The sequence below is a fragment of the Chroicocephalus ridibundus genome, chromosome 8 (genome assembly GCF_963924245.1).
Source record: "Chroicocephalus ridibundus chromosome 8, bChrRid1.1, whole genome shotgun sequence".
In the NCBI taxonomy this organism is placed as follows: Eukaryota; Metazoa; Chordata; class Aves; order Charadriiformes; family Laridae; genus Chroicocephalus; species Chroicocephalus ridibundus.
Genome location: NC_086291.1, coordinates 50400987 through 50419641, shown reverse-complemented (window position 1 = coordinate 50419641; position 18655 = coordinate 50400987). Strand labels below are relative to the sequence as shown.

Sequence of the window (18655 nt, the reverse complement as noted above, 5' to 3'; positions counted from 1 at the left end):
TGAGCTCAGCATTCATGGCAGGGCATGCGCCCTTGTGAAATGTGACAAAGACCGAGATGTGCTAAACATCTTCTGCTGAAGTGAGTCCCAGAGCCGAGCTGAGCAGCTGGGGACGGGCACGCTGGCAGACGGGCACCTGACGGGCGGTTTCCCACGATGGCTGCTGTCCTGGCCAGGCCGCTTCAGAGAGGGAGTGAAGGCGAAGCAGGTTGCAATCTCTGGGGCCTCTCCCAGCCTGGAAAATGCCCTGAATTTGCATTTTTTGTGTGAGAGCAGACTGAGCTCTCCTGAAGAGCATGTGCTGACACTGCTGCAGAGAAGGGTTAGTGTATCGGGACTGGGGAGCAGGCGCAGGGCTGCAGTGCCCAGTGCTGGGGACGCTTTTCCCATCCGCTCTCTAACAGGGATCAGAGCCAGGGCTGACCTGGAGCACACGAGGAGGAGGAGGAAGCTGAAGGCACGAGGTCAGCACCGTGTGGCTCCCAAGCCCTCCCATGGGCACGTGCATCCTGCGGGGCTGCTGGGACAACGGGTCTGTCCCTGGTCCCAGGCCGAACTCTGCAAACAGGGTGGGAGCATCCATGTGCCCTACCAGCAGGCAAAGCCGGGCTTGTCCCGTGGGATGGCAGGGCACTCCCGAAATAGCTGCAGATTCCTGCTAAGCACCAGGCACCATCCACCCTGTGCCGGTGCCGGTGCCGTTGCCGGTGCCGATACATGCTGCACGGGCGGTGTTGTGCCAGAGCAGAGGGCAGGCGGAGGCATCGATGCTGTTTAATGACACCCCACCTTTGGTGGGTCCCTCGTTAAGGACCAGACCTGAGCACACCCAGTTCGGAGGCCAGCACCCATTGAACCGCAGGACATCGGGGCGCTCGGGGGATCCAGCCCCCAGCAGCCCTGGAGGGGGCTCCCGGCATCCCGGCTTCCCCAAGACTGCGCTGCAAATTCTCTCAAAGGGTTTTGCAGAAGGAAAGTATTTTGCATGCTTTAATAGGGTTATTTTTACCCGTCACTTAGCTCCTCTCCTTACTAAGACACCGCTTTACTTCTAGCACGGAGTGAATTCATGGTGAAACCTGTAGAGCCTGTCCTTGTGCCCGGTTATGGAGCTAGCCGTACTTTGTTCTTCAGCCCTGATGTTTGTCAGCCCGCAGGCGCGGTGGCAGTCAGTGCAAAGTGGGACAGCCCTGCTGGAACGAGCGGGGCCAATTTAATTTGGCCAATTTAAATGGGAGCGTGCTCGTTTTGCCTGCGAGGAACCCGGACTTGTCCCAGGGCAGAGGCGCGGGGTCCTGCCGGGACTCGCTGCTGTCACGCCGTGTCCTCCCCTGCCGCGGGGCTGTGGCAGCCTGCATTCCCGCGGGAGCCTGCTTACAGCTGGGTGAACTATTTATTAGCATGATTTCACTCTTCTCTAGTTGCTGCTTAATCACAAATTGACTGTGAATTGTACCAATGTGTTACTTATTTAAAATTATCATCACCAAATGCTCTGCGCGAGCATATGTCAGCCTCGGGATGGCTTGCGATCTGTCTGCTCCTACTTAGCATGAGCATCAGCTCTTATTTTGAGTTTTGCCTTTTGTTGGTGGGAGGGAAATAGGGATGTCCTCATCCTGGTAGATTTGGGATTTGAAGCCTCCCCTTCCTTCTCCTCTGGCTTCACCCAGGCTTTCGGGTTCCTTTGGCGAAGCTGCCTGAGGGAGGAGGGAGCCCCCCGCCAGCCCCAGCCTCTCCATCCACGCTTCATTAGCAGCCGACCATCATCACAGCCATGTCACGCTGGCAGCAGGAAGGTGCAGCCCCTCAGAGCAAGTTGCTCTGTGTCCCCTGACACCAGCTCTGGGTTTGGCCCCCCCGGCCCCGGAAGATGTGCTCCCCGGGCGGTTTGGAAGTGATGCTCACATCCTTCCTCCACCCCAAGTGTCGGAGTTTGTGTTAATGTAGGGAGCGCGTTCTCATGTGCCACGAGGTGAAGAGCACTAATGAACCTCACAAGACGGTATTGTCTAACGAGCAAATGCAGCTGCGACAGGCAGCCCGGTATGGGTGCAGGGAGGAGTTGCTATAGAAACACACGGAGACAACAGCTCCTCCCGAAGCCCCTAAATGTGCAAATGGGAGGGCAGGAGTAGGGGAGCGGGGTGGCAGCGTCTCGCTGTTGCGATGGCAGAAGGAAAAGGAAAAGCAAAAGCGTTTCCCCGTGTTACAGGGGTGAAGCCCGGCCAGGGTGGGAGCGGTGCAGACGCACCCTCCTGGGATCCCGCTTTGCGCTTGCTCTGCATCCCCCGAGGGTCCCGGGGGGTCCTTGTGGGGGGGCACAAAGGCCACTTTGCTGCTGTCAGAGCAGCCCTTACCTGGCAGAGGGGAGGTGACCTGAAAAGGAGCAAGTTCCCAGTGGTGTCCCCTTGTCTGCAGTGTCACTGTGCCCGTCCTCGTCCCCACAGCACCAGCGTCTCTCAAGGGGTGCGAGACCATGACAGGAGCTGGAGGGCGGCAATAGCCAAGGCTGGAGCCCAGGAGAGCAGAGTCCAGGGCTCCCAGTAGATGGGCTGAGGTGGGAGATGGGGAGGAACATTTTGGGAGTCCCAGAACATGCTGGGGAAGAAGCAGGTCTGGAGGAGGCGGTTTGGCACTGGCAACACGAGGGGCACTTGCACATTGGGACCCCTGGCTGTGGGTACCATGCAGTGAGGAGCGGGGTCATGACAGGACAGATGCCATGACAGGACAGGGTCCTCCTCTGCCGGGCCTCTGGCTGTCACAGAGGAGTGGCAATTCATCTGGGGCTTGAGCTCAACCTCGTCATTGTCGTACTGGGACCAGCAGCTGAAGGCATCCAGGATGGAATGCATGAGGAGGAATGATCTGTTTCAACCAGTCTCTGCGAGCGCTGCACTGTGCAGGGGTCTGACCTCCTTGGCATGGGATGGGGCAGGAGATGCAGCCGGTGTCCTCGGCATCCCCAGCCCCAGCATTTGTAGCTCCAGGGAGGACTGAGGCCAAGAGCGAATGAGGGGCTGGGGCTCCTCTGACATTTTCTTTCCCAGGCACGGCTGGATCTGGAGCTCCGGGTCACAGCCGCCCCAGCCCCCCTGCTCACTCCCCTCCATTGTCTCGTTTTTCCAGGATTTTCATCCCCAAGAAGCACCGGCAGCGGTTTGACGAGGTGGTGTCGCAAAGCCTGATCAGCAAGCTCTGCCGCTCCAAGAGCGAGCAGCACAGCAACCGGCTGCGGCGCAGCCGGAGCGAGGACCACCAGGAGCGGCTCCTCGTCTCCACCCGCGCCAGCTCCGTGCCCCGCAGCCATGAGGAGACCAGCAAGAGCCTGCGGAAAACCACTTCCCTCATCACCAGCAATGTGGCCTCTGGGGCTGCCCGCAGGTAACACCTCTCCTGGATGCCCCGGAGTTCACGGAAGCAGGGTCTGATTTTACGTGGATGGCAGCATGGAGGAGGGGTGCCAGGGAAAGGGGATGTCTTCAGTGTGCAGAGTGGGCGAAATCCTCATGGGATGAGGATGGACTTGATGATCTTAAAAGGTCTTTTCCAACCTAAATGGTTCTGTGAACAAAGACTTCTCCCTCTTGAAGGCTGGGCATGTTTCACCCCTTATCCCAGCTCTGGGCCACCCTTTCTGCCCCCTCGCTGTTGCAGGGCTGGCTGGGACGAGCCGTGTGAGGAGCTGAGAGGGCACTTGCCGGCTATGAGGGGATGTCGGCTCTTGTGCTGGGTGGGCTGCAGGGTGCCTGGCTGTGTCAGCAGGATGCCGGGTACCCAGCCATGCCAGCGGGATGCAGGATACCCAGCCGTGCCAGTGGGATGCAGGATACCCAGCCGTGCCAGCAGGATGTAGGGTGCCTGGGGACAGAGCAGTCTGTGTCGTCCTGCGCTGCCCCGACGGGTGTCTGGGTGCAGCCGTGGGAGGAAGGACGGACAATCCCTCCCGCACAGGGGATTAACCCATTTCCCGCTGCCCATATGGCCAACCTCAGCAGCCCTGGAGAGCCGAGGAGCCCTGCGGTGCTGGCGGTGGCTCTCGCTCCATTCCTAGCCCCGTCTCATGAACAAGAGAGCAGGATTGGGTCTGCCAGCACAGCCGGGGAATCCTCTTGGGACAGACTGCACTGCCGCAGGCACGTCCTGAGCTATTCCCCTGCCTCCAGCTGGTATCTCCAGGGTGTTCAGCTGCAGCACACCTTCCTGCCAGGATAATTTTTGGTGTGACTTATCCAACATCCAGGTCCAGCACCGTCTCCCTCCCTGCCAGCGTAGGATCAGTCCCTACAACAGGCTTTCTAGTTGTAAATGATCTCGGTGATGTTGCCTTCCCCCAGCTCCCTGCGGGGAACAACTCTCAGCTCCAATCAGCCTCCCAGCAGGGAGATTTCCTAATACTCCTTCTAAAATTTCCTAGCGGAATTTAATTTCTCTCTCATCAACGTACGAGACCTTTGCCCCCTAAAACGCGTTGTCTCTCTTATTCTGTGTAATATATCCCTTGTTCCACTTTAAAACCACGTTGGATTTGAAGGACTGGATGGTGGATTTATGAACTCGATATTTCACGCAGAGTAAAAGTCTGTGCTCAGGGGCTCTGCCACTAAAGCAGTGCTGTCTCCTCCTGCCACCGGAGCCCCCACCTGCCCCGTGCTGAAGCCCTGGCATTCATAGATAGTTCGCAGAAAGCCTTGACTGTGTCTAAAGGAGCCACTCCAGAGCTCCAGCATAGATGGCTCTGGTCCCAGTGGGGACTGTGTCTGCTCCATGGCTGCAGTGAAGACACATAGGGGACGGCACCCGCATCCCCCCAGCCCTCCCCAAGGTTTTGTCTGGGCCATTTCTAGCATTCCTGGATCACTCCCCATCCCACCACCCCGTGCTGGCTCAGCGCCGTGGGCTCCCTCTGCTCCCCAGCACGGGCAGGCTGCGGGCAGGAGAGGCTGGTGGTGCTGGCAGGACAGACAGCTGCATTGCAGCCATCCGGGAACGCCAAACCCCCACACACCTTCCTTCCATCCCCTCTCCCTGTGGGCAGGGCATGTCCAGGGGCTCCTCTTGGAAAGGCACTTCGGTATCAAAGGGACTTTGCAGGGACACAGGGAGCGTTGAGGGCTTGGGCACTCAGGAGACACCCAGGCTAACAGGCCTTTGGAGGGGCTGGGAAAGGAAACAAGGACCAAATATCAGGCTCCCATTTCACATTTGCTTTTTTCACCTGCAGAACTGTGCGAGTTTATAAAGGCAACAGAAGCTTTGGCTTCACACTACGTGGCCATGCCCCAGTGTGGATCGAGTCTGTTCTGCCAGGTAAGGAAACCTCCAGCCACAAGATTCAGAGGCATTTATTTATCTCTGGCCTGAACTCGAAATTTTAAGTGCCTGCTGTTTGCTAGAGAATAGCAAAATGGATTTTGACAAGGCTCAGTGATGGAGTTTCCCGAGTTGAATAACTAGCGCCTTTGGTACAATTTAGTTTGGCTTCATTCACTCCCTGTTTTGAAGGGTGGAAAATGCCTGTTTTCAGTGAATAGCCTGAAATCACACCTGCGTTTCCAATGCAAGCTGGGTGCCGGCATCGCTGGGCTCGATGACCAGCTCCAGCCCACCCAAATAATCCAGCTGCAGTGGATCCCCTGCCCTGGGGGGCGTCCCTGGGCACAGCTGGGACGCCATCCCTGCAAGCAGGGATCCACCAGCTAAAGCCCCTCTCGTTCCCTGTGCATTTAGGGAGCCCAGCTGAGAAGGCTGCTCTCAAAGCTGGAGACCGGATCCTCTTCCTCAATGGTCTGGACATGAGGTAAGAGGCTCTTTAAAAGGGGTCCTGGTGGGTGGTGGGAGGCCAAGCACATGTGTGTTCACTTCTTCACTCTTGTGCAACAGAAACGAGAGCTGGTGGTCCTTGAGAGCTGTCTGCTGAGGTGCACGAGGGGTTTTGCCCCATACAGACATCTCCTTTACTATTCTTTTACAAAAACGGCCTCTAAAAGTAGTATTTAATCTCCATCCCTGCTCCTCCTTTCTCTGTGCAAATAACCACGTACAATGCATGACACACCGCGTCCTGACTGCAACCCACCCACAGACCCTGTTTTGAGCCACTTTGAGTTAAACTCTACGAGTTAAACGCTTGTGGCTCTGCTTTGGAGCACCAGCCAGCCCATGAATTACTCCCAGAATGGGATCATAAGCTTAAAACCGCATGGGCAATCGCATTTCCACCCAGAAGCTAATTCTTCTATATATTATTTGCGCACAACAAAAGCGATCAAACCAGAGCTGAGCGTGCACCTCGCCGGGCAGTGGCAGCAGCCCGAATTTCCTCGGGTTGGTCTTTCCACGCAAAAAGCAAGAGCAAAGGGTTAGAAGAGGCTACACGATAAGAGAGAGCGATGAATATTTGAAGGTTAAACATCTGATGCTGCTTCTGTCAATGCTCAGGTTCTCACATTTCAGCTGAACCAGCAAACTGTTGGCTGAGGCAGCATTGCCAGAAAATAGAGGAAACCGAGATGAAGATTGTCCTCTAAGCCCGCATTTTAGCAGGCATTGTCCCAGCCCAGCCTCTACCCTTCTCCAAGGACACTCCAAGATTTTTTTTGCCTACAAAAATGCATTTTACCTCCACCTTGCATTTTCTTTTCATGCAGAATCAGGACAGGCAAGGAGAGACCCGCGGCACTGTATCATTTAAATTGAAAGTTCATCTTCTGGGTCTGAGCGTAGCTTAAAGTATCGCTGGCTCCATTTTTTTTTTTTTTTTTTTTTTTTTTTTTTTTTAATAGAATGTGTTGTGTTGGAAGGGACCTTTAAAGGTCGTCTAGTCCAACCCCCCTGCAGTGAGCAGGGACATCTTCAACTAGATCAGGTTGCTCAGAGCCTCATCAAGCCTGGCCTTGAATGTCTCCAGGGATGGGGCAACCTGTTCCAGTGCCTCACCACCCGCATTGTAAAGAACTTCTTCCTAAAGAAGAAGCCGTGCCAGCTCCACGGAGTGCTCACAGGCATGCCCTGCAGTTTTTCCCCCCTGAAGGTACAGCGCAGAGCCCGGGCACAGGCTGCAACTCACGCTCTCCCTCGGGGAGGCTCTTTTCAGAACAGCACAGCTAAAACCAAGCAAAAATCGATAATCCAGGGCAACCACAGCAGGGCTCAACACTGCCTGGCTCTGAGCAGCAAGTTGTGGCTTTTTGCAAGTAAACGAAGGCAGCCACAAACTCCATTTCACGGTCTCTCCTCCCCGAGCACAGGCAGCGCTGACCCCAGCTCTCCTGTGCCCCGCAGGAACTGCTCCCATGACAAGGTGGTGTCGATGCTGCAGGGCAGCGGGGCCATGCCCACCTTGGTGGTGGAAGAGGGGATCGTCAACGTCTCCAACGGTAAGAGCGCGGGGAGGAGAGGGTTCAGAGCAGCAGAAAACCCCATGCTGGTTCCCAAATTCCCCGTGCAGGAGGGAATTGCCGATACCTCCCGTAGGCTCTGGCGGGTTTAGTGCTGCCCAGAGGGCTGGTCCTCCCGCCGCAGCACGTGGCTGCCTGATTTCTGGGATCAGGCTTAATCTCAGGCTTGGCTGCTCTCCAGATGGGTTCATCCTACTGTATGATTGTCCTTGACGGCCCTTGCCAATGCCCTTTACGTGCAGTCTGTGCCATGTACTTGACCGAAGTAATCCAACTCTGCGCGTCCGTGGTCGCTGTGCAAATCCCGCGGTTGTGCATGGACTGTGCCGTTCAGGATAACTGCTGCCGTTATGAATAATTTAGCTTGCTGTTGGTGAGGGAGTCGGCGGGAGATGAGGGTAGCTGGGGCGATGTGGGGTGGGTGTCAGCACAATTTCAGCGGGGGGGCAGGACCGCGGCCCAGGGCAGGGAGCGGTCACTGCTGCCTTTCGCAAGCTGTGCGGAGGCAGGAGGCTCGGTGCGTTATTGGGGTGCTGCTCCGCAATGCGTAGGCCCAGGAATTAGGGACTGGCTCATCCCTCCAGAGCAGCAAGGGCTCTGCTGAGCTTCACATTTGGAGCCCTGTGATACCAACTCATTTGCCTGCGCGCTAGAAACAAAACCGAGCACCTCACTACTTCACAGTGCAGAGCCAGTGGTACTCCAGCTGCTTCACTGCCCTCCAAAAGAAACCAAGAAAAGATGGAATTTTTTGCTCCCACTACCTTGACCGTATTTCTGTGTGGCTAAGTGCATCCTGCAGTCTCCATCAGGTCCCTTCTCCCAGCTGTACTTATTGCCCTGCGCTTGCTGCAGGGGCAGCACAGGGACCAGTGCAGATGAGCCTGGCAAAGCAAACGACCTTCCATGCCTCGGTTCCCTCACAGGTAACCCTTGACTGATGCTGCTTTTGAAGCCTATGGTTATCATAAAGTGCTTTGAAACTTGAGCAGAGGCTTTAGAGAGCCAGAGAAGGAATACCACCCGCTTGTGTTCACAGAAAGCGTGGAAGCAGCATGGTTGAAGAGACAGATCCCAGACAGCATCCCAGTCAAAACACCCCTGCTCGTCTCCAGCAGGTCCATGGACCTCCTGGAACAGCCACGAGCTCCAGAGCAGCTGGTCCAGAGCATGGGAGGAAGCAGGGGCAGTCACAGCTCCAGATGAGACATTTCACCTTGTCACCATGCTGCCTTCCAGCGACTGAAACCTGTTTTTGCTGGGGTAGCAGTGTCTGTATCAGCACGTCAGGATTTGTGTTTCTATGGAGCACCCTTTGTACGTGGGCACAGCTGCCCTGGCTGTCCCCAGGACTGACCCCTGGTTTCGGAACAAGCCTTTTAACCCACGGTTAAGACCCTTTGTCTGTTGAATTTTCTTTTTTTTTTTTCCTTTCTACCTGCGCCTTGCAGACTCTGACTCTGCTGACTCCCCGAGCACCTCCTCTGCCCTCACCTCCCTGCAGTGGGTCGCAGAGATACTCCCCTCTAGCATCAAGATTCAAGGAAGGACCTTCAACCAGCAGCTGGAGCACCTACTGACTCCACCTGAGCGCTATACCATCTGCAAAGCGCTGGAAGGCTTCTTCCAACATCGGTAACTTGTTAGCAGCTCCCTTCCTCTAATGCTGGGACCTGGCCTGGTAGCAACGCCCGTGTCAGGGTTGGTCTCCAAGCAGAAGGCAGACCTTGGCTTTGAGGCTGTCAGCACTGAGCTCTGCTGGGATCACGTTCTCTGGTTTCCCCAGCTGTGTATTTCCCCTGTGTGCATCTGCAGGGCACAAGCCCATCTCTCACCAGGTGTCCTGCCCGAGGATAGGGCAGACCCTTTAGCTTTTGAGGTTAATTCGGTCACCCCTTAATCCCTCATAAAGTGACCTTGGTCCCCCAGTGTGGGTTCTCTGGCTGTCCCCGACAGCTGCAGATCCTGTTCTGTCTCTTTCAGTAAACCTCACCGTGTTTCACCCTTATCTTCTCGCTCTTCTCAGTATCTTGGCTGCAGCCCTCCCTTGGCAGCAGCACAGGAACGGCTGTGGCTGGCAGAGCTCTCGTCCTGCCATGGAGCACATCCTCCCCACCCTGCTGCAAGGGTCAAAACCGATCCCCTGGCAGACTCGAGACTTTCAATAGTGACTTTGTTTTCTGCCCTTGATCTTCAATCTTTCCACACCATGGTGAAGCCATCCCGCTGGGAGATGCTCGCTGCTGAGCCGATCGAGCCGGGTTGCCCGGCTGCTCCTCGGGAGCCCGGGTCCCACGTGGGCTGCGGACGCATCAGCCAGGGCCAGGCAGGCTCCTGCTGCAACGGTGCAGCAGCCCGCTGGTGTAAAGGCTGAAGGATCAGAGGAGTCAAATCCTCAGTTTGACAAGGAAATGCAGGGAAGCCCTCAGTATTTAGGTTACTGACGGTAAGAGAGAACAGAAACTACCGAGTACAAAGTGGTAGCGCTGCCCCTGTGCACTGTGGCTCAGGCTGCAGCACCCCACAGCATCCCCCTGTGCAGGGAGGCCGGGCTGCCTCTGCACCTGCAGGTGCTGGGGGAGGCCCAGCTATGTCATCCTCACTGAAACCAGCTGAGTGAACCCTCTTGAGGCCCTGGGATCACTAACACTGTCCCCGTAAAGCAGGAATCATTGCTTTGTGCTCTCCTGAGACTGCGCTGCTTCTATGGGATTCCCCAGTTGGGCGTTTCAGCCCACGGAGCGGCGGCTGTGGGAGCAGATCCACTCCTCGGGGTCTGCAACTGGGAAACGTGGACTTGATCCCAGCGGGCTACTTGCTCGTACTCAGTGGCACAAAGATGGGAACCCAAGTACCATGAATCAAGTCCCCAGGTTCCCCTCCCAGTGCAGGGCTGCCCACGTTGCTTGGGCTTCCAGCAGCGTTTGACTGGGGGAGCAAGGCCCAGCGAGGGCACCGCCATGCCCATCCTCTCCTCTGACCACCTCATTTTGCCTGTAGCTGTCCCAGATGGCTCGACGGAGAGGCCACTGCTCCATTTAACAATAATTCATCATGACCCAATTGCGTGCCCGTCCCAGACGAGCAGCTGCAACCTCTCACTGCTCCAACAAGGAGGGAAATCCCCACGCATTAGGTTTATGTTGCTTGCCACCGCAGCGTGCGGATACCAGCATTTCCCAGCAGCAAACACAAGAGACCGTGTCAGGACACCCCTGTTCTGGGCTTTGGCCCTTCAGCCAGTTTGCACACGACAAGCCAGCTGGCCCTGGCCACCGGCCGGGAGGAGCAGTGCCTGCACAGGGCAGAGCGGCCACCTGCCTCAGCAGCTCCTCCACAACACTGCAACTTTTCTGAATGGGAAATAGGCTTCAGAGAGAAGCCACATACCTACCCATTCCTCTGAAAATCCCATCCTGCTACTGCTGCAGGGCCTTCCAAAGAGCTGTGTCCAGCTCCCCAGAAAAGGCAAGTTAGCCCAAAACTAGGGAGAAACTTAGCAGGTGACTTCTGGCAGGCTCTAGATGGCTCCTGCCACTTCTTATCCCTGCTGGCCTCTGAGGAACCCCCAAGATACTTCATTAATGAAATCCTTGCAGTATCTGAGCCTTCAGCTCTCCCCTGCATGCCTGGTCCCTGCTCCTTGGAAGGCAGTGATGGTCCATTCAATTAACAGCAAGACAACAGATTTGTTCTTACGTATACAATCACCTTCCAGCTCTTTATAAGAAGCTCTTACTGTTACTCCTCCGTTAAGGATGCTATAGTTGCAATGGGCTTTAACCCATCATCTCTGCCTCAGTTTCTCAGTAGAAAAGCAGCCTGACTTTAGCTCCCTGACCCAGGACAGCCCTCCTCCCCCGGGCTGCTTTATCCTTCTCATTGAATCGGGTGCTCAGCCCTGCTATTCTCAACAGCCCTTTCACCATCTCTACATATCACAGAGCCAAAAATGAGACCCAGCCTTCGGCTCGGTGAGGCTGCCAGCCCAGCTACCCTCTCCAATGCCTTCCTCCCTGAGCCTGCTTACCTGCTGCTGGCTAAAATTCAGGTCTTTCCAGAGTTTCTCTCTCTTTTCCAGTGCTCTGCCACCCCTCTTACTCCCCACACGCCCTGGCTGACTCACAAACCAGGTTTCATACCTGGCTGTCAGGTGTTGCCGGTCCCCGGGAACTTGCTCTCCCCATTAGCACCAGCTGCCCAGCTCCACTTCCCAAAGGGCTCGGTCCCTTTGTGGCACCTCTCCTTTGGAATGATCTGTTTGTGCCAAAGCCTTGGAGCCGAGCCTGGCAGCTGAGAGCCAGCTGGAGGCAGACTGGGAAGCACCGGAGCCCAGGGAAGCGGCGTGGTGGGGCTGTGCCGTAGGGATGCGCTCACTGCCCAGCCCTCTCTTTCCGATTTTGCAGGAACATTGACACTCTCATTGTGGATGTGTACCCGGTGCTGGACACACCGGCCAAGCAAGTCATTTGGCAGTTTATCTACCAGCTGCTGACGTATGAGGAGCAGGAGCACTGCCAGCAAAAGATTGCCAGGTTTCTTGGTTACAAGTCCTTGGCAGGTGAGAGGAAAGTCCCTGGGCTATGGCACGGACACGCCGTGTCCCACCGGGGACCTTGGTCCATCGCACTGGGAGCCCTGGGGCGGCGAGGGAGCAGCCAGCTCTCCCCAGGGGCAGCGGCTGCGGCTCTGCCCTGCCTGGCTCCTGCCCACACGCTGCCTGCACGGAGGCAGGGGGTTTCCAGCTCCTGACACCGATGAGGTTGATCTGTAAATGTCGGGCACCTTTTCTGCACCATGGAGCCATGTAGCTTTTGGAAGGAAACTCTGCGTTGAGAGGAGAGATGGCACCTGGCTCAGTAGCAGAGGTTGTCTCTGGGAGCAACGGCTTTTGGAAGCCGCTTGGGTCATTAGAGGTTAGGAAGTCCCGAAAGAAAATAACCGGTTTAGGGGCAGCGTTCACATCAGAGAGGCAAAATAAGTGGTGATGGCGGCGTCCCTTGGGATGTCTCCAGCAGTCAGACGTGCGCAGGTTCTGTGGTTAGAGGAGATGGGAGCGTGGCTCCTCCAGCCTGCCCAGGAATGCTGCTCTCCCAAAGAGACTTGAAAGGCAGTCAGCGATTCTCCTCCTCCCTGGTCCCCCTCTCCCCACGCCATCACCTGGGGCTGTGGCCACACAAAAGCCAGCTGTGGTTTGCTGAAGATTAAGGGCTTTGCAGACAGACAGCAGAAAAGCGAGGGCAAATTTGGAGTGAAATATCTTAATCTTTGGATTTGGGCTTCATAATTGTTTTCAAATTCTTCTAAGCTATTAACATTGTGTTGGTGTTTTAGACTTAACGTAGGTAAAAAGAGGTGTTGCTTCAAGAGAGACTTTTGGAGGAGCACAGTTATTTTAGCACAGCCGTTCCCCTCACAGGGAGAAACAGCTCGAAGTCCTGGTGCAAATACTCCCCGCTGTGCATGGAAACCCGTTGGGTATTTGCTCACCTAATTTGCACTCTCAGTTATCACTGCTTTTGTACGTGCAGAATCATGGCCCAACCTACCTAACGTGTTGTGTATTCCCAAGAAATTAGACCCTAAAATTAGTTTATAAACTTTACAAGATCTCAGAGGGAAGCTGATACATTTGCAGTTTGCAGCTATATTTCAGGAATACAAGGCAGGTATCCCTGGCCACCGGCAGAGGGAAAAAGCATGGGATTAAATCTCCCATGGGAGTGGATCTCAACAGGCCGTTTCAGCCTGTTGTTCCACAGGCTGGTCCCTGGCTCCTTTCAGCTTCTCGGATGAAAGGGGCAACCTCTGACCATGTGAAGTTCTGGTTGTTCTGGTGCATTACGTGCGTGTCCGTGTGTGGAAGCATGATGGCCAGAGATCTCTGAATTTGGGTTAGTCCTTCATCTGGGCTTCTTCCAAACTCAGTGGCAGTCTCTGATGTTAGTGTGTATCCGAGCGTTGGTCTGTCAGATACCGAGGAGCCTGACGCTCCAGTATCTTCATCCTGCTGTAAGTCTGAGCCTCTCTGAGCTGTCTCTGAACTGCACATGGACCAATCCATTAGACAACATGGTTCCTCCAGGCAGCATTTCGGTGCTGGCTCCCACTCCCATCTTGTCCCTTGAGGGCAGGAAGGAGTTAGCTGCGTCCCGCTGGACCAGCCTGGCTCAGGGCTGGAGCTTCATGTGCACCATAAGCTGGTGGATGCCAATCCTGCTGGGAAAAGCAATTGTATGTCCCGTTTTTGAGCATCCACCCCCCTGCCCTGTGCTGGCAGGAGTGTTTGTAACCTGCTCTGCTCCCCGCGGCCAGTGTCACGGTCAAGTGCAGGGCTCAGAGAGCTGCTGCGAGTCCGATGGGCTTGGGGGAGCCCCATGTCATGGCAGGGAGAAGTAGGAGAGCTGCGGGGTCTGCCACACGCTGGCCATGCCTTACGAAGGATTTTTTCTGCTGCAGCTGAGCCAGAAGCAGAGGACCGCTACCGCAGCTCCGTTCGAGGGGCCTCCTTGTGCCGGGGAAGCCTTCGAACCCCCCGCCCCGAGGAAGGGGGGGCAGCAGGTGGGTGACGGGGCTGTGCGGGGGTTTCCGCTGCAGGGAGGAGGGAGCTGGGTGCCGGTGGCTGTGCCTGTACGTAGGTACCTCTGCTCTGCCCACGCTAAAATCCTGAGCGTGAATGGTGGGAAAAAAGATGCAGGACGGCACAGAGCCAGCACAGAGGCTTTGACTGGAAATCTGTGTTTTCAGAAACAGTTGAAATAACCAATTCCGATAAGAGGCCACTTGGGCTGAGGCTGAGCGTTGCTTCCAAACCTTTCCATTGCTCAGATGTGAACTGAAGCTGCTGGTCTGAGCCCTCCGTTCTGGGGCGCATGGTTTCTAGCTTTGCTCTGAACTTTCTTGGCCACTATCAAATTTGCAAGGAGAGCAGCATTTGTGGAATCCACATAAAGAAAATCATGGTTCGGTGCCACTTTGAGACTCTTGATGAAGATGCTCATGGAACAAACCCTTCCTCTTTTCAGAGAGAAGCCACATATCTCCCCATTCCTCTGAAAATCCCATCCTGGTACTGCTGCAGGGCCTTCCACAGCCCCCAGATCTCTGACTCTCTCCCCAGCAGCACCCCAGGTTGCTGGTTGTGTTTTCAGTCCTTCGTGTCTTTGCCCTCCTCTCCCAGACAGCAGGACAAGGCATCCTGCCTAGCCCTCCATCGCCCTGAGCTGATTGCAAAGGGCGCTCGACCTATGCTTATCACTTCTGACCGCAGCCTCCCCACCGCAGCCTCCCCACCACGACCACGACCATGACCAGCCACACTCCTCCCACGCTCCGGCTGCACGCCTTCCTCCCGGCACCCCTCACCGGGACCACGGTGCTCCTCGGCTGTCAGGGAGCAGTCAACTCTGAGACATTTCCCTGGGGAAGATCCTCTAACCTGCCTCCGAGGAGCATTCCTGGTTGTGATCGCAGCACGGAGAGTGGCCAACAGCTGTGTACACTGGAGGGAAGCCGCTCGCCCTTGTCCTCAGCTGCCCTGTGGGAAGAGCGGAGCAGCCCACGACCTGTCCTGCTAACCTTACCCGAGGCTCTGGGGTGCATCCTGCCCCGGCTGCTCCTAGTTCACCTCTCTGCACAAACCATTTATTTATAAAAAGCAGGCAACATTCCTCAGTCCTGGGGAGGGAGGTGATGTGGGGGGAGGATGCACGTCCTGTTCCCGATGGAAGCCCCGCTCCAGAGCTCTTTCTCATTACAGCCATCTGTGTCCGTCCTGGGCTCTTCTCTCTTTGTTGCCATTAAACGCTGGGCTCTGAGCACACGGCTCCGGTTTGGCACTGGTGTGAGCAGAGCTGCTCCACTGGGCTCTCCAAAGCTCTGCCTGCCCTCCCCAGTACTCAGCCTGGCCCTGACCGCTGGGTAGAAATACTGTGGCTGAAAGGGAATGTGAATCCGTTTGAGCTGCTCTTCAGCAGCTCGGGAAAGGCAGGGATTGCAGACCATTTTCTCCTGGCAGCCCTTCACACACCCTTGGAGATAAATCGGGAGTCTGGACGCATCTCAGGGCTCAGCCAGCCTCCAGCCATTACCCCTTGAGCAGAAACTCTCCATGGACGTAACTGAAAAATGAGGTTTCATTTGGAGCTGGTCAGATTAACCTCACTCCAAGCGAGCTCCCTTGTGCCTTTGCAAGGGTCCAGACCTCCCTCCTCGTGTCCCCTGTGGCGCTCTGTCTCAGGGGACACTGCTGGGGAGCAGGCGGCCGGCCTTTTTGGACCATATTTTGGAAACTGCGACCTCAACTGCCATATGTGGTGACCCTGAATGTCCTGGTGTCCAGCACCTACCAGGGAGGCTGAAGGAAAAGAAACCAAGAAAAAAGAAACACCCATGGCACTGCAGAGTCTCGATATCTGGAGAGTTCTCGACGTAGCGCAAACTCCCACATGTGCCCTGGATAATGTGTCTTCCCCTGACATACTGTGATGGAAACTCCTTGCATACCACTGTGTCCCTGGAAAGGGTGGATGGCTCTGGGTCCCAGCAGGAGTCAGGGGGACCTGGATGGGTCAGGACCATCATGAGTCCTGGGGGGCAGAGGCAGAAGGAGGGGGTCCTGACTGGTTTGTCTCTTCCTTCCCCGGCAGGCCAGAGCGATACCGTGGAGGTCCCGGTTCGCCTGATCCCTGGAGAGAGACAGGCTGGCGACGGCACGTCCCTCCCGGAAACACCCAACCCCAAAATGGTGCGACCTCGTGGGGCTGGGGGGGGAGGAACACCTCTGGGAAGCGGTTTGCTGACGTGTGCAGGACCATTGCATTCACAGGGAGGGTCGACAGTTTGACTCCTTTCGTGTTGATGCAGGAAAGCGTAAAAAAAGGGAACAGGGGAAGGATGAGTCTGAGTATAAACACCTGCCGGGGGCTGACAACATTCCTGCCTCAGCAACGGTCTCTGAGATCACTTCCCTGGGCAATTAGTCTGGTGTCTAATAAGGCTGGTGTCTGTCAGCATCTTCTTGTAGCCTTGTGAGTGAGAGACTCGGGGGAACTTCAGAAAAGGCAGAGTAGCCTTGGGTTGGGGTGAAGCACTCCTTTAAAGAGCAAGAGACTGGGGGCTGGCGGGTCCGTGGGGGCTGTCCTGTCCCCAGGACATCGCAGGTCTCTGGGTTCTCCCCGAGTCCCGTCTCAATTCAGGCATCGACAACAGCTCTTTGCCCCTTTTTTTCAGATGTCGGCTGTCTATGCAGAATTAGAAAACCGCCTGATCGGCAGCTTTGCTAGCAAGATGGGTAACGCTGCCCTGCACAGAGCATCGCCTCCTGCCCCAGAGCTGGCACACGCCGCAGGTAGTGTCCGGCTTCCCCCGGCGTAAGAGAGGCAATTTTGGGGTGGTCTCAGGCACTTGTGGGTGGTGCTGGCCAGGCAGGTGGAGGAGAAGGCATCTTTCTCTTAGTGACATTTTATAACGAAGCAGTGACAGTGCCACGTGTGAGCCCAGCTCCTGCAAAGCTGCATCAGCAGGAGGGCAACAGAGTGCATGGGATGGCAAATCCCACGGGACCCCAGCGCCCTGCTGCGCAGCGTAGGGCACGGCCCGGAGCAGCTCTCCTCTCCCCAAGCTGCACCATTATCTCACGTCACATTCAGCGTGGTGCTGGGGCTTGTCACAGCCCAGGGGTGGGGGGCTCCGGGGAGCGCCTGGTGCAGAACCCCCTCGGCAGCGCTGTGTCCTGTGTCCTGCAGGTGCTCGCAAGCCAGGAATGGGGATCTCGTGGCCAAGCGACCCTCTGGCCTCCCAGCAGTGCTACTACCGCCTGCACAGCAGTGTGGCCTCCCCGACCAGCACAGAGTCCAACCCCTACGTCAGCCTTGACAGCAGCCCAGCCCCGTCCCCCAAGCACCGGGACTACCCGCTCAGCCCTCTGTCACGACGGAAGAAGCTCTTCACCTTCTCCAGGCCCCCGCGCAGCCGCGACACTGACCGATTCCTGGATGCCCTCAGTGAGCAGTTGGGACACCGGGTCACCATTGTGGATGATTTCCTCACCCCTGAGAATGACTACGAGGAGGTGGGCATGGCGCCGGGGTGGCTTGGTGCATGGTCTTTGTCTGTCCTGGCCATGGAGCATCCATCATCCAGCCTGTACCACACTGGGAAGGGTGCGGAGCCTCTGGGGACATATCCTAGGGCTCTGTGGGTGGTGGAGGGGAGCAAGGGCTGCCCCACTCTGGGGAAGGACCCCCCCTCCCCAAGGGCTGGGTGGGCGGATGATGAGGTGCCACCTTCAGTGTCTCCTCTCTCCTTCACCCAGATGAGTTTCCATGATGACCAGGGCAGCTACGTCACCAACGACGTCAGCAGCAGCGAGTACATCAGCAGTAGTGATGAAGGCAGCTCCCTGACCTACTCCACGCTCTCAGACCACATCCCCCCACCACCACTCAGCCCCCCCCCGCCACCGCCCCCCCTGCAGTTCCATGACCCCCAGACCATCCCCACCAAGGCAGAGGCCACAAAGGCCAGCATGGCCGCTGCCCCCAAATCCCTCGTCAGCCACCTGCACCCCATCCCACCACCGCCACCCCCGCCGCCGCCCCCCCCGGTGCCCTGCGCGCCCCCCCTGCACCGGGGACTGCTGCACCGCAGGAGTGAATCCAACCACATGAGCGTCAAGAGGCTGCGGTGGGAGCAGGTGGAGAACTCGGAAGGGACCATCTGGGGGCAGGTATGGCCCAGGAGTGCGGAGCGGGGCTGGGGGTGAGGGTCCAAATGCGGTCTGGGGAGCCGTTGCTGGTGCCAAGGCTGTGCAGGTTTGTGGGAGCATCCATGGGCCCTGCCCTCCTCCCTCCCCAGAGTGCTGGGGGGACTGTCCCCTCCCTGGAGCATCACGTTCTAACCTCTTGGTGGGCCACACATTCAATACCTTGGCCAAGGGAATGATCTCTGAAGATGCCATGTTACAGAAAGTCTCGTATTTCTTTTCTTCCTTTTAATTGTTTGGACCAAAACAGCCAGGATGAGAAGCAGCTCTGGAAAGCATCTGAAATTCTGGTTTTGACCACAGTGTCCTGGGGAATGCTTGCTTTCCTGCTCTCTGTGGGCTGACGTAGTCGGGAGCTGCCTTCAGATGTGTTCTGCAGCTGTAGGAGGTTTTACCAGTGGGAAACCATGAGGACGGTTGAAAGCAGAGTGATAGGGAGAGCGCCAAGGTAGGGGAGGACACCAGAGGGGAAAAGCAGAGGCAAGGA

The 18655-nt window shown here is 56.6% G+C and overlaps 1 protein-coding gene across 6 annotated transcripts in view; it reads left to right on the top strand.

Annotated features, from left to right (window-relative positions):
* GRID2IP (Grid2 interacting protein) overlaps positions 1-18655 on the top strand; it is a 45263-nt gene that overhangs the window by 15625 nt on the left and 10983 nt on the right. For all 6 annotated transcript variants that reach the window (XM_063343222.1, XM_063343223.1, XM_063343221.1 and 3 more), the window contains 11 exons: positions 3133-3387; positions 5228-5313; positions 5734-5803; positions 7288-7382; positions 8855-9038; positions 11810-11964; positions 13863-13964; positions 16052-16149; positions 16635-16752; positions 17150-17475; positions 17719-18132. In XM_063343222.1, coding sequence (XP_063199292.1) covers positions 3133-3387; positions 5228-5313; positions 5734-5803; positions 7288-7382; positions 8855-9038; positions 11810-11964; positions 13863-13964; positions 16052-16149; positions 16635-16752; positions 17150-17475; positions 17719-18132 — 1903 coding nt within the window. The remainder of the gene's footprint in view (positions 1-3132; positions 3388-5227; positions 5314-5733; positions 5804-7287; positions 7383-8854; positions 9039-11809; positions 11965-13862; positions 13965-16051; positions 16150-16634; positions 16753-17149; positions 17476-17718; positions 18133-18655) is intronic.